General features: G+C 38.2%; 1 protein-coding gene across 50 annotated transcripts in view; it reads right to left on the bottom strand.

Moving 5' to 3' along the window:
• LOC102119459 (liprin-beta-1) overlaps positions 1-24,107 on the bottom strand; it is a 176,048-nt gene that overhangs the window by 41,537 nt on the left and 110,404 nt on the right. For all 50 annotated transcript variants that reach the window (XM_065523935.1, XM_015430554.3, XM_074006471.1 and 47 more), the window contains 5 exons: positions 21,578-21,676; positions 19,912-20,117; positions 8,700-8,786; positions 7,107-7,220; positions 4,507-4,638 (listed from right to left, as the gene is read on the bottom strand). In XM_065523935.1, the coding sequence (XP_065380007.1) occupies positions 4,507-4,638; positions 7,107-7,220; positions 8,700-8,786; positions 19,912-20,117; positions 21,578-21,641 (603 nt within the window). In that variant the 5' untranslated portion in view covers positions 21,642-21,676. The remainder of the gene's footprint in view (positions 1-4,506; positions 4,639-7,106; positions 7,221-8,699; positions 8,787-19,911; positions 20,118-21,577; positions 21,677-24,107) is intronic.

Below are 24,107 nucleotides of genomic sequence, written 5' to 3'. Positions count from 1 at the left end.
CTTGAGAAGTCACCAGCTCCTAGGGTTAGTTGTATGAATCAGATGAGACAAATGGAAATAAATGTACCTCCTTAAGAACGAAAGCATCTTTCCATTTAAAACATTCCTTTAAATCCCCAATGCCTCTGCCTTAAAGTGGTGGGCTTATGAAAATAAAAGGTGACTATAATTTTGATTAAGAAATGTAGCTTAATATTTATTATTTGTCAGATATTTCTATCTTAACAATGACTCTATGAATGCTATTTCATAGAGTGCTATTTCTATTCTATTTCATAGAATGCTATTTCATATTTTAAATATATCACATTCTTTAGTGAAGCCATTTACCTTTTCAACCTTCTCAATGATACATGGTTATTAAAACAATTTGTAATTTCTTCCTTTGTCCACACGGAAGAAACACGGATTGATCGTCAACCCAATATGGGAGAATGAAATGAAAATTAAATCCTTTAAGCCCATGAATCCTTAAGATTCATGAAACAGCCAGGAAAATGTTTTATTTTTACGAAGTGAATAACAGGAACATGAGAATAGTCAAATCAGTTTTAATTTTGCGGACTATTTTAATTATTGTCATATATAACATCACAAAGTTTCTCAACTATTCTCTAATCTCTGGGTATGTGCGTACGTTTTAGCAATAGTGTTGAATTTTTATTAGAAGCTTATCAGGGATTGAGTTTACTGTAAGTTTGATGACAATTCTCAACTGGAAAGTGGATGAGGGCCCTGCAGTTCACCTAATTTTATAATTAGAAAATGAAAGAGAAACCAATCCTAATGTTTACATGACACAACACAGTTTTGCGCCTTTTCTACTGCCATTTTTTATTTTATTTAGTGTCACTTTTTAAAGAACCAATTTGCTCATAAAACTTGTCCAAGTATTCTGATAAATAGTGGTGTATTTTTGTCCAGAGCCCAGAGAGTAGGAAAGGAAATTAGAGTGTTAAGCAATATTAACACCTCCAAAAGAGACACTCAAATACCCTGCATGGGAGATGACTTATTTTTACTAAAAGCCACAAAGATCCCTACAATGGTTACTATATTTTTGCTTCTCTCTCCCTCTCTTTTTTTTTTTTTTTAAGACAGAGTCTTGCTCTGTCACCCAGGCTGGAGTGCAGTGCCGCCATCTTGCTCACTGCAAGCTCCGCCTCCAGGGTGGCATCAGCCTCCTGAGTAGATGGGATTATGGACACCCGCCACCACGCCCAGCTAATTTTTGTATTTTTAGTAGAGACAGGGGTTTCACCATGTTGACCTGGCTGGTCTTGAACTCCTGATCTCAAGTGATCCACCTTCCTTGGACTTCCTAAGTGTTGGGATTACAGGCGTGAGTCACTGTACCCAGCCAGTTTCTCTTTTTACAAAGACATGCATGTATTCCTGGTTCACAAATTCATAGACTACAGGACAAAATTGTCCACGAATGCCAAAAATTACAAATAGAACAATATTATAAGAAATAAAACTTTGTAAATAGAAATTATTTTAAACTTCCAAGTGTAATGATTCAAGTTCACAAAGGCTAAGAGAAGGGATGCTATAATGAAATACACTTCCCAGTAAACCCACAGGCTTTTAAATTGTGGTCTCTTATAAAATGGGGCAAAATATTACCTATCATAGTTATACAATTACTCCTTAATAATGGCACAATATTTCACTTAGATGATATCTATTTTCTTCTTATGAATTGGGTCAAGAACTGTTTGACATTATTCTATAACATATTTGTGATTCCTCATCTAACAGGTCAGAATTCAAGTTTGAAGAAAAAAATAAGCTTTTCCCAGTTATCTAAACTAATCATCCTTGCATAATATGAGTCCTTAGTAATATTCACCAATATGATCTTTTTAAATATATATTTTCCTACTTTCTCATTGCTAAGAAATAGCATTGAATTCTTATCTGCTATTGTTGTATTTTACCCCTTCCTTTAGAAATAGTGCCAATGTGCAAAGAAGAAACCATTGAAAAAAATGGAATTGTAAACTGGGATAATTTATCTGTTTGAACAAAAACTACTCAACTATATTTCATGGCAATACTTTAAATATGGTCTACATTTCCAACCTGAAATCATATCTTCCCCAGACAACACAAGCTGGAAAATCTACAAATGGCTCCCTAATGTAAAACTTTAAAAAATAGAATACAAATTATTTCAATCAAGTTCTTATCAGAAGTTCAGTCCTTTTAAGAAACAAAATCCCTGTTCCCTTTCCCTTTTCCCTTTCAGAGAACTCCTCAGGGCTCCCGCAGGAACTCAGTCTCTGACATGTATGCTCTTACCACAAGGGGGCACTGTCGAAAGATGCTAATCATTTCCCATTAGCAAGTCCAGGGACAAGTTCTGAATCTTCCAAAGTTTAAAGACTTTTACCCTCAGTCCTTTGGAAATGCCTATACTTCTTCCCCATGCCAATATTTTCTTGGAAATTAATATCCAAATAATCTAAAATTCTAAGAGAAAGTTAAATATTATAGATGCATGGAACAGCCAGGAAAATATTTTTATTAAGGGAACGATAGAATATTCAAGTTAGTTTAATAGTGAAGATTATTTTAATTATTTTCATATGTAACATCACAAAATTTACCACATATGCTCTAATCTCCGGGTATGTGCATACGTTTTAGAAATAACCCTGAATTTTTATTAGAAGATTATCAGGGATTGAGTGTACTGGAAGTTTGATGACAAGATCTCTTTGTGTATGATTAAGAGTGCATGAGTGAAACAATGAAAAAATGGGGGGAAAAAGTTTGATTAAAAAAAAGCAGCCAAACTCAAGGGATATAAATATTGCCCTGGCCTCTTACAAAAATAAATGACACATCTACTGCAATTCAGTTGCAACACTTGGTTAACATCTCATATCCAAATTAAGCTAACAGCAGATGAAGATTTCCCCTTGACTTTGCAGATACAATGTAGAAGACTACCTCTATCCACATCTACCATCGATTCTTCCCTGCAGCAGAGCTAGCTCCACTGCCATGTTGTCCATCTGTTGACTTGAGTTTTACTATTACCTTACTTAGCGACTATGGGGTTAGGACCTGACAAAAAGAGGAGAAAGAGGAAAATATCAGAACAGATTTTTAGAGAAAGCACAAAAGCAAGAATTTTAAATTGGGTGACTTTCTACATCTTGTTTTAAAAGCCCCAGTTTTGATCAAATGAGAAACATGCTCATATAGGCGACTGACAAAGAGATTTCAGATTAAAACATGGCTGGGCATGGTGACTCATGACTCTAATCCCAGTGCTTTGGGAGGCCAAAATGGGAGAATTGCTTGAGGCCAGGAGTTCCAGACTAGCCTGGGCAACACAGTAAGATCCTATTTCTAAAAAAAAAGAAAAGAAAAAGAAAAATTAAAACATGAACCAAATGAAAGATTTCCTTTTGCTATCGAGGAAACAAGACATATATCAAGACTTTCCACTATAATTGAATCTTTGACAGAAAATTTAATTTTGAAACTAGCAGTGGAGTAAAACGCATTTCCAAATCTATAAAGAACTTTCCTCTAGTGGATAATGTATGTAATGCCTGGTACTATGCTGGCTTATAGTCAGCATGAAATACATGTTTGAAATAAAAACAGAAGGGAAAAATAAGTAAGCCATTTTCTCTCCTCTCTCCTTGGTACCTATTTTCTAATCCAGCATGACACCTTTCCATACTCCAACTAAGGAAACAAAATAGGAAGACAAAAGGAGGGGAGATGGCCCTCAGAGAAAAGGAATTTCTGCAACTCTTTACACTTCATTTCAAATGAATATATTTCAAATGGATATGCGCTCGCTCTCCACCAAAAACCAACAGAGAGGTTAAGAACTTGCCAGACGTCACACAGCAAATAAACTAGAAGGCCTGAATTAATAAAATAGAACAAACAATAAAGCTTGTTAAGCCACTAAAATTATACTTCAAGTTAGAGAATGTACCCTGAGTTTTGTAGAAGTACAGTGAGTCTTATTTAATTGGAATGATTTACATGTGAAATAGATCAAAAGTAGAAGGCCAAATTAAAAGACCTCAAAAAAGCTCTGTGATTTTGTGAGTATAGAATGTTAGCACGTTTTCTCTACAGATTTTCAAAATCCAATTACATAGTAAATAATCAGTGTGCCTAAATAACAACTACTAGTGAAACCATGCATTTAAGCCCATTATTCACAAAATGAAGAAAACCAGCATGGATGGACGGATGCTCCAAATATCCTAAAGTCAAAAGTATTTCTAAAGGTTAATAAAAGGATTAATATTTCATATCAAAAGGCTAAAAATAAAAATTGCCATTAGCATTTAGTGATAAAAAGTCAATGCAATGAAAGATTATTCTTAAAATGAAGCAGGATGAGGGCACGTAGTAATGCCTTGCACACCTCCAGGGAATTTCAACTTTGCCCTAGGAATGCACGTGTATGAGAGACAGAGACAGGGGGACAGAGAGACAGAGAGGAGACACCGTATCACTCACCTCTGTGTCTCTGAACTTATCTTCATAATCCAATCTGTCCTTCTCTACAGCCGTCAGTTTCAACTTCAGGTTAGATATTTCAGCCATCAGATCCAACTTCTGAGTTTCTAAGGATGTCCTGCTTAGAAGCTCCTATTGGAATTTAAGAGATACATCCAATAATTCTTTTATTACAAACAGCCACATGTGAATTTACCTCATTTATGATCACAAAGCAGCACCTATTAAGTGGAGGATATGGTAAAATATAATTACTGAATGTACACACTTTTAAAAAATTGTTCACTTGAGGCCGGGCGTGGTGGCTCACGCCTGTAATCCCAGCATTTTGGGAGGCCGAGGCGGGCAGATCGCTTGAGGTCAGGAGTTTGAGATGAGCCTGGACAGTATGGTGAAACCCTGTTTCTACTAAAAATATAAAAATTTGCTGGGCATAGTGACGGGTGCCTGTAATCCCAGCTACTCAAGAGGCTGAGGCAGGAGAATTACTTGAACCCGGGAGGCGGAGGTTACAGTGAGCCGAGATCTCGCCATTGCACTCCAGCCTGGGCAACAAGATTCCGTCTCAAAAATAAAACAAAATAAAATAAAATAAAAAACCATCTACTTTAGTTACCCTCCTTTGAGCAGAAATAAGCACATGTCAGTTTACTGAGGGAGACATATGTTATGTAGATACACATGCATAAACCACATATACACTTCAGGGTGATGATAACATTGATTATGGTGATACTATGTTTGCTATATGCCAGGCACCAGTTATGACAAATACTGTTTCAATCCTCATAAAAAATTTATCAGGTAAAAATTCTTATTATCCTTAATCAAAAGATGAGGAAACATAGTACAGAGAGATTAGGAACTTCCCTAATGTCATAGAGGGAAAAAGAAAAAATAAAGACACAGCAGGAATGGAAACCTAGGAGGTTTTGCTCAAGTGCATACTCCATCCACGACCTTACAGACCTTCCAAGACCATCCAAGACCTTCTCTTCTAATTTTGTGGGTACATAGTAGGTATATACATTCGTGGGGTACATGTTTTGATTCGGGCTTGCAATGTGTAATAATCACATCATGGAAGATGGGGTCTCCATCTTCTCGAGCATTTATCCTTTGTGTTACAAACGATCCAGTTATATTCTTAATTTCAAACATATAATTAAATTATTATTGACTATAGTAACCCTGACATGCTACTAAATACTAGGCCTTATTCATGGAAACTATTATTTTGTACCCCTTCACCATCCTCCACCTCTCCCTTCATCCCCCACTACCCTACCCAGCTTCTGGTAACCATCCCTCTACTCTCTATCTCCATGGGTTCAATTGTTTTATTTTTAGATCCCACAAATAAGTGAGAACATGAGATGTTTGTCTTTCTGTGCTTGGCTTATTTTACACATAATGACCTCCAGTTCCATTCATGTTGTTGCAAATGACTGAATCTCATTCTTTTTTATGGCTGAATTGTACTCCATTGTGTATAAGTACCATATTTTCTTTATCCAGCCATGTGTTGATGGACATTTAGGTTGCTTCCAAATCTTGGCGGCTGTGAACACAGTTGCAGTGAACACAAGAGCTCAGATATTTCTTCAATATACTGATTTCCTTTCCTTCGGGTATATATCCAGCAGTGGCATTGCTGGATCATATGGTAGCTCTATTTTTAGTTTTGGTATTTTTTTTTTGAGATGGAGTCTCACTCTGTCGCCCAGGCTGGAGTGCAGTGGTGCAATCTCGACTCACTACAAGCTCCGCCTCCCAGGTTTACTCCATCCTCCTGCCTCAGCCTCCCGAGTAGCTGGGACTATGGGCATCCACCACCACGCCTGGCTAATTTTTTGTATTTTTAGTAGAGATGGGGTTTCACTGTGTTAGCCAGGATGGTCTCAATCTCCTGACCTCGTGATCCAACCGCCTCGGCCTCCCAAAGTGCTGGGATTACAGGCATGAGCCACCGCACCCAGCCTCTATTTTTAGTTTTTTGAGGAACCTCCCAAGTGTTCTCCATAGCAGTTGTACGAATTTACATTCCCAACAACAGTGTACAAGGGTTCTCTTTTCTTCACATCTTCGTCAGCATTTGTTATTGCCTGTTTTTTGGATAAAAGCCATTTTAGCTGGGGTAAGATAGTATCTTCTTGTAGTTTTGATTTGCATTTCTCTGATGATCAATGACATTGAGCACCTTTTCATATGTCTGTTTGCCATTTGTATGTCTTCTTTTGAGAAATGTCTATTCAAATATTTTGCCCATTTTTAAATTGGATTATTAGATTTTTTACTATTATATTTTTTCTTAATTATAAAACATATACTTATGGGTGAGAGGAAACCATCTGAATGCAAAAAAAGAAAATTAAAATAAGCCACAATACTACTGACATTTTGTTCCAGATTCTAATTACATAAACACTTTCTACTGTGTGCATGTGTTTTGAGACTCTGCTACTCTCGTTTTTTTTAAATGTGCTGGTCTAAGTGAATCAAGAAACTTACTGCTGCATAGAGCAAACACAGCACAGAAACGCAGCATCTGAAATAATTCAGCAGGGAAATCCCATCTTGGTTCTGGCCTCTGCACATACCTGCTGTAGCATTTCTTCTGTGGCATTCAACTTCTCTCTGTGCTCTTCAAGACAAAACTCCAAATCTCGAATCTTCTCCCCCTGAGCCTCCACCTGGTCTGTTAACACACTTACCTGTATTTAGAGCAAAATCATACAATGAGTGAAAAAGAACTTGGGTTCCACTGAATACATTATTTCTCTAAATGGAACAACAAAAGGAATGATCCTACCACTCATATGGTTTTAAAGAAAAAAAATATGCGAAGTACCAAGAAGACAGTGGTCCCTCGCATTCCTATTTATATGTTGCTATTTGATTTAAGGAGGCCTATACAGTTTGGAGGAAATTTGTATAGATTAGGAATGTACAATACTTTTTGGTTAAAGCTACTTCAACCATTTATGAGAGCGAGCGTGCACAGAAGTTATCTTTTTTGGGGACAGGGTGGAGATAGTATTAGAAGAGAGGAAACAAAGTTAATGTTTGAAATAGAAATTATCAAGAAATTATTAAAATTTGATACTTCAAGAAGAATAAGAAAAAGACCCCGGGGGGTGGGCGGGGAGCATGCACGGTGGCTCACACCTGTAATCCCAGCACTTCGGGAGGCCGAGGTGGGCAGATCACTTGAAGTCAGGAGTTTAAGACCAGTCTGGCCAACATGGCGAAACTCTGTCTCTACTAAAAATACCAAATTAGCTGGCCATGGGGGCATGTGCCTGTCATCCCAGTTACTCAGGAGGCTGAGGCAGAAGAATTGCCTGAACTCAGGAGGTGGAGGTTGCAGTGAGCCAAGATTGCACTGCACTCCCACCTGGGCAACAGAGTGAGACTCCATCTTAAAACAAACAAACAAACAAACAAAAAACAAACACACACACACACACACACACAAAACCCAGGGAATTCAAATTCCATGAGCTCTTTGAAGATGACACTGATCACAGATGTGTTCAAAGCCAGGGGGCAGCTCAATATACTCAAAGGTCCATGAGGAGCTGTTGGGCTAGTCCTTCAACTCTAGTGCTTAGAGCCGATCTCCGAGATTTTCCTCAATAATCATCACCCAGTAAATATACTTCAATTCATTTTGCTCAATATACCAAAGAAAAACATACTTCAGTTCATTTTGCTCAATATACCAAAGAAAAATGTTTGTCAAGCATTTAAAACATTATGAAGAAGCAAACTCAAATTTAGCCCACAGGGAGGATTCTACTCACTGTTTTGTCTCACCCAGGGTATCATTTTTAAAATTGAAAAATTAAACATCTATACTCAGATTTCAGATTCAGAAATATAAACATACATATATTCAGATTTTATGCTATATTCATATATCTGAATTTTAGAACAGATAGACAACATTGTGCCTGTATTCAGACTGGCCATGGAAGAGCTGAGGATGATTAATGGCGGCTCCTTTTAAACTGGTCGTAAACACCATCATTCTGCCCCAATCCTCACCACTCCCTATTGTGTACAGGTGGTTTACCAGGCTTATTTCTGTTAGCAGTCTGGTTGCTGCAAGCAATCTGAATTTGCCAGCCCAATTTAAAAGTCTTTGTAAGTATGCTGCAAGGAAAGAACAGTATTTAAAAATCACTTGCCTGAAGAACGAGGGATTCTTTATCATTTTCTAAACGTGCCAACCTTTCTTGATACACATCTCCGTTCCCAGGTAGGTGTCCATTTGTCTGAAAAAGGAAATAATATGGGTAAGGCTGATCTTCTCTAAGAATGATATATTGAGGATAAATGAAAATCACAGTGTTCACAAGTCCAAGGGGCCTGAATTGAATCTGGCACAGCTGTCACTGTCAAACAGAAAACATGAGAATGCAATTTGGTTCATTTACCACAAAAGAGGTAAGACAGGCATGTTAAGCGTATAAGCATGTTTTTGCCAAAGTAAACAATTTCTTATCAAACAGAAAATAATGACCCACAAGGCACAGTGGATACTGGTATCTCCACTGAGAGCAGACACACACCCAGGGGCGGGCAAAGCTTTGTCAGTGTGTAGGGGGCACCTCTAGCTGTTGAGGTCTGTCTCTTTTCCTCCAAAAGCGTAAACATCAGGCCACAGTGACTTCCCCTGGTAGCTCCGACTAGCCTCACTTATCTGCATTTTAACACTTTCTGTCCTGATCTTACTAACTTGTGAGTTTGCTTCTTTGTATAATGTTACCTTCTATTCCAGGGCAGAGCCTATAATTCATTTTGTAACCTCCCCAGCATCTGGCTCAGTGCTCTGCATATACTGATGCTTACTTACTATTTATTTCTTCCCCTCCTTCCTGCCCCCGGACACTTTTTAAAAAACATCATGTTTCAGTATATTTAAGTGTTGTATAAATGCCAAAGGAAGTATAGACTGAGAAACGACGTATAGATTGTTTCTTCCTCAACTGTCTCATATGCAAGTCATGAAAGAGACACACGAAGAGGCTCACAAAGAACAGAAAACCTAAAAACATAATTTTGAAATGTACGTAGTAGCATAAGTGGTGTCTCTCGTAATCTCAACATAACCATAAGATAATGTAATCCCAATAGAATTTCCTGATTCTTCATTCAAATCCAATAGAAATAAAAGTCAGCTGAAATCCGAAAGTGTTAGATGGGGCCACCCAGGGTTCAACTGAAAAAGAAAATAATATCTTCAGATTTAGAACCAGAAAAAATACAAACTGAATAACCTTACTCCCCAGGGCACATCTGATGTGACATCTACTGTTTTCCCAGAATTAACTGATACCATTGTTCTATCTTTCCAATAAATGTGGTTTCCAGTATCAATTCTTGGAATAACAAAAGTCATGTGCTGGGAAGGGGGAAAAAAAATAAAACAGGGCTTGAATGAAAAGGAAGACTTCAGAATGCTTTTTCTAAAAACTTTACATACTGAATACATTTTCCAAAAGGCCACAAAGAATCGGAGGCTAATTGAGTAAGGGTGCAATGCATATTTAGAGTGGATTAAAATTTTACAATCAGCTGCTTCGCCACACACCTCCACAATTACCACAGCATAATTCTGCTCATGTTGTTAACTGAAGTGCCCGGCATTAAATTACAAGTATTATGAAGAGTGTGATGGAGTGGCCTGGACAACTTCTATTCCTGGGGACTAACATAAAAATAAATTGTGCATAACTTCTCGAGGGCAGTTTTTTGGAAAAGGGCCAGGATGCATAATCCATGTTCTCAATCTTAAGAAAGTGCCAAGACAGGCCCTGTAGAGGTTTAAATTCCTCATTTTGATTATAGACATTAACAGGCATCTGTTTTTAAAATCCCATACAAGTAACAATATTTCAGAAACAGATACATTTCAGTAAGTAGAAAAAATCTGCTGTTTAGTGAGGACAAAAAGTAAAACTGGCCAAGGGTGGTGGTACATGCCTGTAATTCCAGCACTTTGGGAGGCTGAGAATTGTGTGAGCCCAGAAGTTTGAGGCCTGCCTAGGCAACATGGCAAGACCCTATCTCTTAAAAAACAAAAACAAAAACAAAATAAACCAAAAAGTACTTAGCCAAGCTTAGTGGTGTGCACCTGTGGTCCTAGTTACTCTGGAGACTAAGGAAGGAGGATCACTTGAGCCCGGGAGGTGGAGGCTACAGTGAGCCATGTTTGCACCACTGCACTCCAGGCTGGGCAACAAAGTAAGACCGTGTCTTAAGAAAAACAAAACAAAACTGATCTTTCTTCTGGTTGGAGGAAATTATAGCAAGAGGAGAGCAGTGTTTCCTTCCAAGCTACTTTGTATGATATGGAAGTGAGGTGTTCCAAAACCAGTTCTCCAAAATGAGCCCCAAATAGAAACAGATACTGAAAATTGATTCAAAATGAGCATATTTATGTTTCTCAATATGGTATTGATACTTATAAGCACTCAATGCTCAAGGGTAGTTTAGTATATGAAAACTCACTATAGGAACATAAAGCAGAATTTAAGAGCGATCAATGTTACATCCTTGTGTTAAGTAAGTAAAGACTGTTCTGTCCACATGTATTTATATATCTGCCAATTCTGTTTCTTTGCATTAAGAATGTTGGCAGTAAGATCCATTAGGTACATACCGTATTGTCTCTATTCTTCCTCCAACTCCCACGTTCTACCAAACAGGTCACTCAAAACCTCCCCATATATGGCATGCTCTCTCACACACTTTTACTCCTTCTGCACGGACCGTCTTTTCCCACCCTTTCTTCTTCTTTCCCCATTCCTTAAGGTCCACCTCTATTAGGGCTTGGTCTGTGAAGTCTTCCTTGAATTCACTGTTTACTATGCGCCAGCAACAGTATCTAGATGAACCTTCATTACAGCAGGCGTTACTCTGAATGCACTAAGGTTAGACTTGATTGCATACATGTCCCTCTCTTCTAATAGACTCTGCATTCTTTGCAAGTAGATTTGCCTTGGCATGTGACACACAGTGGGTGATAACTAAATGTCTGTTGAATGGAAGAATGACGACAGGTGTTCAATAAACAAAGTTGAATAAAAGATGACTACAGGTTTCGTTTTGATCTGGCCTTCTTGCTTCTCAGTGGGTCTTTATTTATGTGTCCTCTATAATCTGGTATGCACTCCATGGTTGACCTCTATCTAGACTGGCTCCTTTCTCCCCAAGCCTGTACTCTCTCTTCCCACTATGTTTAGGAGGTGATCTCAGAGCCTTTGTAATGGACAATAGTTAAGGCCATCTTGTGTGAGCTCCCCTAGACACTTTCTTCCTCAGTATGTAATAGTATAAAATATATTACCTCTTATTTCGTTCCTTTCTTTCTTCCTGCAGGCTTGGGAGAACTGATTCTTAACTCCTTCCTGAAAGCTCATCATTCCACTTCTAGTTTGGAACCTTGATTTCCTGTTTCACTGGGACCTGTAATCACCACTTCCACTTATCATTTTCCATTTCTTCCTTTTCATGAGCTTTCTTCCATTTTCCTTTACAACAACTATCCCAAGTTTTTGTACCCAACACTCTACTCACCTCCCACTCCTCCCTCTCAGGTCAATCCATCTTTCATAACCCATTTCTACCTCCTCCTCATTACATTGTGCCATTCTCCTTTCCCCATCTACTGGCTGACCTTCTGGGTCTTGTCTTAAACTGTGCTCTTTAGTGTTTCATCCTATTCTGCCTCAGGTGGATGACTAATAATTTTATGTGAGTTGGTCACTCAGCCTAAGTTTCTCAGTGCAAAACTGTCTTACATTTCTTTTGATTCTTCCACGGTGCTTATAAAATCCTGAGCACCTAATTTAAAATGTATTTAAGTATAAACTCCTGTTGAGTCAATCTGACTTTCAAAGCACGGAAGAGCAGCCTAAATCACTTTACCTTTCTACTTTAGCTCATGGTGCAACCTTTTACTGACCACATCCAATTCAGCTAAGTCAAAACTGGAATCAACGTGGGGATTTCAACAGTACAATATCCAACCAATAGTGTGTGTGGAGAGTCAGGGAGGGAGATCTAACTCAACTGTAACAATGGTACTTTGATTTAATTAAGGAACTTATAGCTTCTGCCAGGTTTTCCTGGCATGATGGGGAGAAGCACATCTGAAAAGCTTTATCCCTCATAGAATTACAGAATCTTAGAGCTAGCCAGGAACCTCACCTGGAAAACGAATTCCCTGACTCTACATGGCAGGTGGTACACATAACATTAGAACACCATCTACTTTTTCCTTCACCATCTAAGTGGAAAGCCTTCTTTTATTTATTTATTTATATTTATTTACTTACTTATTATTTATTTATTTTGCAGTTGCAAGATTTAATAGAGTGAAAACAGAGCTCCCTTACAACGGGAGGGGACCCAAAGGGGGTTGCCACTGCTGGTTCAAATGCCTGGGTTTATATCCTGATTATTGTCCCTCCCCCTGTGCTCTCAGGTGATAGATGATTTGATTATTTCTTTACCTCCTGCTTTTAGCCTAATTGGTATTTTACTGAGCTCTCTTTACTACCTGATTGGTTGGGTGTGGGCTGAGTTACAGGCCCCGTATTTAAAGGTGGGTGCGGTCACCCTCTCCAGCTAGAAAGCCTTCTTTTTATATCAACTTCCTTTTAATTATCAAGTATTACAATCAAGCATAAAGACATAATAAATGTTAACATCTTTCCTTTGCATCTGTTTAAAAAAATTTTTTATTACAGAAAATTTCCAACAGATTTAAAGTTAAGAAATGAGCGTGATGAAACCCCATGTACTCGCCGCTCCATTTCAATAGTTATTAATTCACGGAAGGTAGGAGTCTCAACCGCTGTTTTTACTTGTAACATCATGCTGTGTTTTCCTTTGATTTTCTGGTTCTATTGGTTTGCATTGGTCTACAGTTGTCTTCTTCCCTGTTTCCCCTTTGTTTCACTTTGTTCTTTCCTGAGCTCTGCTGTCCTGTCTAAATCCAAAATCAACATACAAGCAGTGATTTGCCACTATTATGCTTATTTATTTTACAAAACAGAAACCAATTTTGAGTGTAATAGTCCTAAATCAGAATGGTGAGTACCTAAATTAAAATGGGGAAAAGAAAACAGCCCCCTTTTAAAGGTCAACAGATGTTAAAGTACAGCTGGATTAGTAATAGTACATACACACAAATGCATGCACAGACCACATTCCATCCAGTCATTATACTTATTTTTAAAACTAGTTATTAAAGCTGTCGTGGAGTCTTGATTTCATAATTCTGTTTTTAAACATTCAGTATCAAGAAAGGAAGAGTAAGGCTCAGCCCATGAAATCTCCTTTAAGTAAACGTTATCTCTAGTTACCAAAAGAAATAATTACTATGACAGCATTTTGTACTCAGAATTATACGTCTGCCACGCATGCAAACATTTACTGCATGCCTGCTCTGCACTAGACTCTGAACTAGGAGGAGAGATTAAGACTTGAATCCTTCAGCCATGAAGAGCACAGTCATATTGCATTTGAGTTCAATACCACAATAAGGCATCTTACACCACTACTGTCCAAAGAGTCAGAGAACATGATAGCAATGATGCTGGAAACCAAGCAACCAGGCAGCGGCAGTACTCCACTCCCCTGTCCTCTCACTGGGTGTGATGGAATAAGGGCATGAGTTTCACAGTGGGCAAGTTGGGGGCACACGTTTAGACAATAATATTACCCTAGTCATAGGTATACACCTAAGTCCCCTGAATTTGGGGAGAACAGAGAAAAAAGAAGATCCCAGTGTCCCTAGAAGCAAAGCCCCGGCTCCTATCCCAGTACAGCAGCAACTTCATTCATTCAATATCTTCATTCACTCGTTTATTCAACATTTGTTGAAAGCCAGCAACATGTGACAGGATACAGAGATCTAGAGAAGGAATCTGTCTTCTACTTTGGAAGGATAACATGGGACCAAGAAAAAGTCCCTATTGTTCTTGTCACTTTTTCTTTCTTAACTCACTTTCCTAAAGGAACAGGGAAACCTCTTTCCATTCAATCCTAACAAATACCAGTGGCCTAGGATTCCATGAAAAGTACATCTTTTACCTCTGTAAACTAGGAATTTGGCTGATTTGGTCCATTTGTTTTTCTGTGCCTGTGAACACTTTCCATGGGAGTTTACTTGAAGCTTAATTTTAGCTAGGGTGTCTCAGTGAGGCACCGCATGACTCAGATAATTGTGATCACCTATGGGATATAATCTTAAGATGTATCTTGTTTGCCAAGGCCTGAGAAAACATTTCCTAGAGGCACAGATGAAAAGCAAAGCCGGTCAGAAAGCAGCAGGGATCGGAGGGTGGTAGGACAGGGACTGCTTTGTGGGGCTGGGAGTCAGGGACTCAGGGAGAACAGCCAGCAACCCTGCAGAGAGCATGTCCCGTGGCTGAACTCTTTTAAGTTATGAGTATTTTTATTTTTACAGCAACTTTTAAAAATACACATTTGGGATTAATATTATCTAACTTTTAAAGTAAAAATAAGAGAGAAGTGTACTATGATGATTAACAGGTCTGAAGCCAGTCCAGAACACCTCATTCCCCCTGTTTACACTCTATCTATCTCCTGGCTGATGATGCCTGCTTTGGAGTTATTACCATTAGTATTCACCATTAGTATTTCACTCACTTTGTTGAAAATTGTATTTTTGTAATTTCTGCTGACTTTGGGATGGCCTCATAATTAAAATTGCCAAATAGTCAGACATCTTTGGGATTTCACTACCTGATCCCCTGCTGACATGGATCAAGGTCATGATCCTCAGTTAAAAAAAAACATAAGAATGTTCTAGGGCAACTCATCAAGTTAGACCTAAAGTAAATAACTATTTGCTTGACTCAAACAATTAGACATATTTTTCTATTTGCCTTCTTGAATCTGGAGCTTCATAAAGCAAGTAATTTTCCATTATTAATATCTGTGTTAACACATTATAATATTTTACTATCAAAACAAAATTCAGTCTTAGTAACTAAACAAATATGTCAGAGTCTATAGTTTTTTTTAACCAAGGAGACACAATTCTGAGTTTTAAAAGAAATTTGTTCATTTCTAGAAGCCTACAGCTACACTTGTAAATTCATTCTTACAGATTTAATGTCCCTTCACTATAAAGGTTACTAGTGTTGGTATTTGATCACATTCAGTGTCTGATCATATGAAACAAACAGGCAGGAGCAATCAGTAGTAAAGAAATAACCTGCATCCTACAAGAAACCAGGGGATCTCCCTGGCCCAGGCAAAATGATAGTTGGAACTGCAAATGCCCAGTTGCACTAATGAAAAGGTTAGTATCCATCTTAAAGTACAGGGCTTGTCAAGTTGGCCATCATTAAACATGAATGGAACCATAATTATATATCTGTTATTATTTACAGATACATAATTATTTCCAAAAATTTTTGAATTTAAGTTTTTCTAAAATATTCCAGAAGCTTCTCTGTAGTCTGAGAAATGTTTGTACTCTTTTATCGCAAGAAGGGAACTATGTATGGATGGTTTGTAACCTAACTCCCCTTGCAACTGGACCCAACTCTTTCCCTCACTGCAAAGGGTTCCTGTTAAACATTTTCCCTCTATTCTCTTCTCTACGCTCTACTCTTCAGTATTGCCTTTCTGACTAGCCTTTTTCCAGGCGTATCCATAAGCCCTCAGCATACATTAGTTCATAGGATCCTTACAATCCTAAGTGGCAGTAACCATCATCCCCATTTTACAGATGAGAAAACCAAGACACAGAACTTCAGACATTTTCACAAGGTCATACAAGCTTCGAAGAGTTAGGGTCAACATTAAAATTCAGGTCTGCTGTTACTACAGCCTGCATTTGAAACTGCCTAGATGCAGTCCTGCCTTATCATTAACTGCTTCCTTTTTTTAAACATCACAATCTCTTTTATTTGGGCAGTTTCCCCATACTCAAATATGAAGGGGGAATTTGCTAGGATTCTGTGTTCCTTAAATTCTAGGATGCCATCAATTTTAACTTTTTATTGTGGTAAAATACACATGGAAACTTTAGCATTTTAAACATTTTAAAGTGTATAGTTCAGTGGTATTAAGCACATTTACACTGTTTTGCAACCATCACCATCATTAATCTTTTCATCTTGCAAAACTGAAATTCTATATGCAATAAGTATTATCTTCCCATTCTCTGCTCCCCTCAGCTCCTGGCAGTCACCACTCTACTTTCTGTCTCTAAAATTTGACTATGCTAAGTACCTTATTAATAAAAAGGAAAGAGGGGAGAGAGGAAGGGAGGATAGATCCCAGCTAAAATGTATACATATACCCATTTTAAGATCATAAAACATATCCTAACTTCTGAAATATTAAATTGGAAAAATCTAATATTATCAGCCAATCACTAATTATAAGCATATAATCTTCTACTTGTTGGATTCCCAATGCTGGCCCAAGTTGCTTTTTGGTTCTAAAATAAAGTCTATCATGGTAGGTGTGTGGTGACAACTCAATTTCACTCCTATGCTTTCATGGTTCCAAACAGCCAGTCCTGCTCTCCTCTTCTTGCTTTGTTTTTTGCCTTTTGCTGCCTTTCTTCCTTCATCCTGTCATTCTCTGTGTGCTCGAGAAAACACACTTAATTTGGAAAGTTGGGGGCAAGGTGAGGAATTCATATACATAAGTTAGATGGATATAAATTTAGCAACTACAAAAATTCCTTATCTCTCTAGAACTACATCTAGTTTATTTTGTTATTGTTACTTTTAGAATAAAAACTGAATCTTCATTAGTTCTTTAAAATATTTGTCATTTTGTGGATTCTCAAGGTTAAAATGTCAAATAATAGGAGAGAAAGCAACTAAAAACATTGATCAACAAGCCATTACCCATCCGAGGAATAAACTTAAAACAACTTCCATTCATTCGAACGTGCATTCCACTTTATCATCCATGGAGCATCATTCATTACAAATATAACTACTGAGCCAGGCATTCTTCTAAGCACTAGGAATACAGTATTTTTTAAAAATTAAGGGCAAAAATCGGATTCATGATGCTTATATTCCAGTTGAAAAGACAGAAAATAAATCATATAAATGTCACAAATACACTGCACATAAGAAAGTGGTGAATGCTAAGAACAAAATAAAGCAGGGAGATGTAAGACAAATAATAAATGGGTATAATTTTAGTTAGGGTGGTGACGCACGGCCTCACTGAGAGCAGGACTTTTGAGTAAATACCAGAAGAATATGAGGGAGCTAGCCATACAAACATCTGGGGAAAGAGCTTTCCAGGCAGAGTGAAAAGCCAGTGCCTGGAAAAGCCAGTGCAAAGGCTGAGAGGCCAGTGTACCTGGCATGTTAAAGAATCAGTGAAATAGCCAATGTGCTTGGCGTGGAGTGAATAAGGAGATGTGTGATGAGAGATGAGGTCAGAAAGTTACGGGGAGCAAATCCTACGAGGCCTTGCAGCCCACAGTAAACACTGTGGTTTTTACTCCGAGTAAGATGTGATGCCATTGGCAGTTTCTGAAAAAAGGCGTGAGTGTCATGATCTAACTTATATTCAGATGTAATCATCATTACTTTTTATCATTTCCAGAAATACTTTCACAGAACAGATTAAGCACATGTTAATGCAAATGTTTTAGACACATGTCAAAAATTGAACTACAGGTATGCTTAGGCTACTATTGCCATTGGTGGCCTCTGGGTGTGGGATAGAAATAGATTCTTCTAACAATAGTAAAGTCCCTTTCTACTGCATGCTAAATGGTCAGAAGAACATGGAGTAAAGAAGGGGTGGGATAGGACATTGAAATAGACTAAGGAATATGCCAGGAAACACCAATTTCAGAGCATGAAGCAATCCCCAAAGAAATCAGCAAACCTGGACCTTTAAATCTCTGGAGGAGAAATTTGCAGAGCAAATATAAAGTATAATAGTAAGGCATTATGTGTTTTAACAAGTAAAATATCTTCAATTGTCAAGTTTGTGTAGCTGCACCACCGCTGAAGGATTATATTATTTGCACTCAGAAACTCAGAGGTAAACCAGGTGGGAACACAGAGTATTCAGCACAGGACTGGCTGGGAGCTCTAGTATTTGTGTCACATCCTATGAAAATGTTGTAGCTGTAGGATGTACTCTTAAGGTTCCCAAAGCAAGCAGTTTTCATGTCTACCACAGATCCAAAAGTAGATCAGGATTCTTTCATACAATTCTCATTAGTTTTTATATAAACACAGTTAGCTCATTAGCATATTATTGCATCTTACTGAAAACTGAATATCCTTTAAACACAAAATATCTCCTTTCCTTTGTCCTCCACTGAATCTGTTTTTGTGACATTCTTTAGATTTTATGTAATCGTCACAGATTAAAACCCTGGTATTTACCACCGTGCCCAGACAAAGGGTAGCTCTGCCACATCATCAATTTTTGAGAAAGATGCCTAGAAAGAGGCCTCACTGTTCCGTGAAAAACCCACTAATGCCAGAGGTTGCATTTTTTTTTTTTTTTTAAATGAGACCTTGGCGAGGACTTTGAGCAGAATATAAATAACTCCCACAAGCTTAGCGTTCCAATAATGGAACACTATGCATAAATGGGTTAAAGGCCCAACTTCACAATTTAATTCGAGAACTGGAACTGACATGATTGCCATAAACCACTAGATGGCACTTCAGGTCAAATACTGCTGTAAATCCTGTGGCTTTTTGAATGTCTTTCATCATGCTTTCCATTTAGAATTGCTATTGGGTCCTTTACAGTGAAGAACCCAATATGACTGAGAAATCATCTATTATGTGCAAGATTCTTTCCCTTATAGGACTATTTGATTTAAGCCACAGGAGGTCATTCAAGCACAATCAAAAGGGAGTCTGTTTTTATGGGCAGAATCAGGTCACCCGCAGTTGGTATTTATAAAATGTACACTAATAGCACTTTTTAAAAAGTTATCCTTGGTCAGGCACGGTGGCTCACGCCTGTAATCCCAGCACTTTGGGAGGCCGAGGCGGGCAGATCACAAGGTCAGGAGATCGAGACCATCCTGATCAACACGGTGAAACCCTGTCTCTACTAAAAATACAAAAAATTAGCCGGGCATGGTGGCGGGCGCCTGTAGTTCCAGCTACTCAGGAGGCTGAGGCAGGAGAATGGCGCGAACCCGGGAGGTGGAGCTTGCAGTGGAAAAGATGGCGCCACTGCACTGCAGCCTGGACGACAGTTTTTTGAAACTCCGTTTCAAAAAAAAACGAGCACATCTGTTGCCTTAAACTTTTCTTGTTCTAATCAGCTATTCTATGTTCTAAATTTTAGAATAAGCAACAAAGGATTCATAACACAGAATTTATAACAGGCAGACCCTACCATTTGACTCTGAAGCCATTCAATAAGCGTTTCTGCTGTTGAATCTGGGATCTGGCATCTCAAACCTTCTTTCTCATCTGTTTCCATCATCTCTAACAATCCACGCAGGTCTTCCACAAGGTGCAGAGCTCGCAAACTTCCCATGAATGGAGAGGTGGGAGACTGGCAATCAAAAATCCCATTGGAATATTCCAGGGCCTTAGAACCTAAGTTAAACAAAATCACAGAGAGCGCAATGGGATTTATGTTAGATAAAAATACCAAAGCCGAAGGTGGTAAACCAGTCTAGTCACAGTAAGGAACAATCAAAAGAGACAGAAAAAAGAGAATTCAATCACATAAATCTCTCCAAGTCAGAGTTACATGGTGCAAAAATTAAAACCATGTAGTTGATGGTACATATCCATGGTCCAATTCCTAACAAGGAGGCCAATCCTGGGGTATAGAAAGAAAAAGAACCTGGTGGGCTTTGGTGTGAGGTGTGCTGGCCTCATGGAGATGATGGTTAAGAAAGTAGCAGATCAGAAAATACAAATATTAGAGCTGGTCCATTCTGGACCAATACTGGACCAAATGATTTCTGGCTTAGAAAAACTGTGGATGAAGGGTTATGAAATGAACCCAGATAAAGACTATCAGAGTAAATTCTGAGGAAAGATAATGAGCTCAATGTGTTAAATGATTATATTGATATGCCTATAGGACATTTCTGGAGAGATATCTGGTTGGAAATTAGAGACAGGGACTGGAAGCTTAGCAAAGAATTGGGAAGGTAAATAGATGTGAACAAGCTGGGTGCAGTGACGCATGCCTGTCATCGCAGGTACTTGAGGTGGGAAGATTGCTTGAGCCCAACATTTCAAGGCTGCACTATGCATGTTATTCACAGGTAATCATGCCTGTAAATAGCCACTGCACTCCAGCTTGAGCAACAGAGCAAGACCTCCTCTCTTAAAAAAAAAAAAAAAGAAATTGATATGGCCGGGCACGGTGGCTCACGCCTGTAATCCCAGTACTTTGGGAGGCCGAGAAGGGTGGATCACAAGGTCAGGAGTTTAAGACCAGCCTGGCCAAGATGGTGAAACCCTGTCTGTAGTAAAAATACAAAAATTAGCCAGGTGTGGCAGTGGGCACCTAAATCCCAGCTAGTTGGGAGACTGAGACAGAGAACTGCTTGAACCCGGGAGGTGGAGGTTGCAGTAAGCTGGGATTGCACCACTGCACTCCAGCCTGGGCAACAGAGCGAGACTCCCTCTCAAAAAAAAAAAAAAAACAAAACAAAAAAACAAAACATATGGGAGTCGTTGGTGAAAAGTGAATTTTGAATTCAGGAAAACAGGTCAGAACATTCACGGTTACTGGGTAGAGCAGTGTCCCTCGAAGTATGGTCCACAGATCACCTACACCAGAATCACCTGAGATACAGATTCTTAATCCTTGATTAGAAACCTAGGATGGAACTAGAATTTTTGATACTTTAAAATAATGTTTGAGAATAATGCTGGCAGAAAATGGAGAAGAAGAACAAAGGCGAAATTACAGGGAAGCAAAAGGCATAGGGCTAAAAAATGAAAATCAAGTGAAAAGATAATATGAAAGTTGTAGTGAAAAACTGAAGTGAGCAGAGTAAATGTTGTGATTCTGTCTTTCACAGGATGCAGATCACCTGCTATGATACCATCCATCTGCTCCAATGCCGCAGCCAACATATCGCTTGCATCACTCATCATTTTCTTATTTGTCAGGGGCAAATTCCAACCTAGATCTGGAAAAAAAAAATGATGTTATTACTATATCCATTAAATGGCATAGGCTTGCTAGTGGGTTTGCTAATTCAGGTTCGAAGGATAACTCTACTGTGTAGTCAAATATGGAGGAGGAACTTCAGTAGTGGAATTGTAAGCTGTGGCCACTCACCTACTGTAGCGCAAGGCCACATGTGATACCTGTTATCAGTTAATAAAGAAGATTCCATTCTTGCACTTGCGGTGTTTAAAATCCACTAGCATGGTTTCCATGCTGTTCTCTAGAACTCTAGGCCTCTGTAAAGGGCAACAGGGATGGCCATGGAAGCTTGCTGAGGGCCATGACAAGCACTGGCCAGACAAGACGCCTTTCTCCCTTTACCAGCCCCACCCAATCTCTGCTCTATTAATTTTTTTTTTCTTTCTGTATAACGGCTTAAGATTTGTCTACAAAAAGGATTCACTAACAAATATACTATGTGTATGTGCGCACACACACACACACACACACTCCTACTGGTATTAAACCTTTTGTAATGGAGCCACAGGTATCACATACTGAGTACCTATAATGGTTCCTACACATTTACATAAATTATCCATAATACTTAGACAACAGCCTTATAAAATGTGTGAATTCATCTCCATTTTATAAATGAGGATAAAAGATGTTTGATTTTTGCATGGAAACACAGCAAAGTAAATACAGCAAAGTTTCAGTTTCTAACCTAGGTCTGTCTGACTTCCACTATAATACATAATTTCTCTTTACCTGATCCTATCTGAAGATGAGTCTATCCTGAAATTATGTCACAATCTATTCATTGGTTTATCTGTTAAAAAATATATTGAGATAATGCTTGCCAAAAATTTAGTCATTGGCACAAAAAGTCAAGATAACGTGATTTTCAACATTCATTAACGCATTTCAGGTACCAGACTAAGCACCCAAATAAAGCTCTTACTATGTTATATATACTGTGATAGAACAAATACCTGGGAAATAAAAGGCATATGCTGTTTCACAGAAACCTTTGCCCTCTGTTTCCAAGCAGCCAAATCTCACCACTTTATTTTCACAAATATATTTATAGTTCTGGTATCAGCTTCTTGGATCAGTTCCCAATTATGCATTCATTCTAACATAATGCCATATAATTGTTGTAAAATATTGTTTTGAATTAAAGTCATTTCACTTAAGGATTTTCCAGAACTTTACTCACTTCCAAAGGTGAAAAATATCACTACCGTTTATCTGGAAATACTACAGCATAAAAATACTCAAGGTATGTGTCTACGGTTACCCAGAAAACAAGGAATCAACAAGTTAGGTTATGAACCTAGGTCATTCCAAAAAATGTATTCACACACTCAGCCAGTGCGCCATCCAAAGAAGCAAGACATGCATTTAATAACCACACTCTTGTCTGAGAAACTCAAAACATGAAAACTGAGAGCATAAAGGATTAAGCTGAATTACATAATTAAGTGGCTTGCATGCTCTTTCATTTAAAAAGCAGTATTTTGTATAGATACATTTATATATGTGTATATATAAAACAAAGAGACACATACCAGGCTCAGCTATAAACATGGGAATACCAATAACACAAAGTAATGCCCATGTTAGAAAAACATACTTTCTCACTAAATCGGAAAAACAGATTCGTGTTTGTTAGCAACTATATTTTGTGTAGAGCATAAACACTTTTTCAAGTCCGACAGGTATAGTAGTTACTGAGTTCTTCTCTGTTCTGTTCAATGAGCCTTTCAAATGCTATTACATGAAGGTATGAGACAACCTAGATCACACTTTTCAAAGTAGTGAAGAACCAGTTCTTCAAAACTTTCCAATTCATCGGAGACGAATCTCTTCATTTCATAAAAATATGATGACAATGTTAAATTGCTATGAAAGTTCAAAACGCTACCTCTTAATCTCTATATCACGTAGCAGCCTACATGTACTAGTAAGGGAAAGACAGTACATACAAGTAATAAACACGTATGTAACATGGCAAAGGTGGTAGGTGCTAAGGGGGAAAATGTAGTAGGATAAGGGGGTCCAATTTGGAAGGTTTTGCAAATTAAACAGGTAGCCAGGGACTGGCATTAGAATCAAAGGCCAAAGATTTCACTAATAAGTTAAAAGTAGTCAAATATAAGTGGTCCAGTTCAGTGGTATTCCAAGTGTAGAATTCCTAGAAATCAATGAAAAAATGAGAGGTGTGAGGATATGAACAATCATTTGGCAGAAATGTTTTCAACCAATAAAAATATGAAGAGGTGCTTAATATCATTAATAAATGAGGAATCTGAAGGAATGTGATAATGTTTTATACCCAATTAGTGAAAAAAAATTGACATAGCCAGTGTTGTGGAGAATATGAATTCACAGAAACTTTACTTTTTGTTTGTTTTTGAGACAAGGTCTCACTATGTTGCCAGTTG

The sequence above is a fragment of the Macaca fascicularis genome, chromosome 11 (genome assembly GCF_037993035.2).
Source record: "Macaca fascicularis isolate 582-1 chromosome 11, T2T-MFA8v1.1".
Classification (NCBI taxonomy): Eukaryota; Metazoa; Chordata; class Mammalia; order Primates; family Cercopithecidae; genus Macaca; species Macaca fascicularis.
The sequence above is the reverse complement of the archived record's forward strand: the minus strand, read 5'-3'. Positions and strand labels throughout refer to the sequence as shown.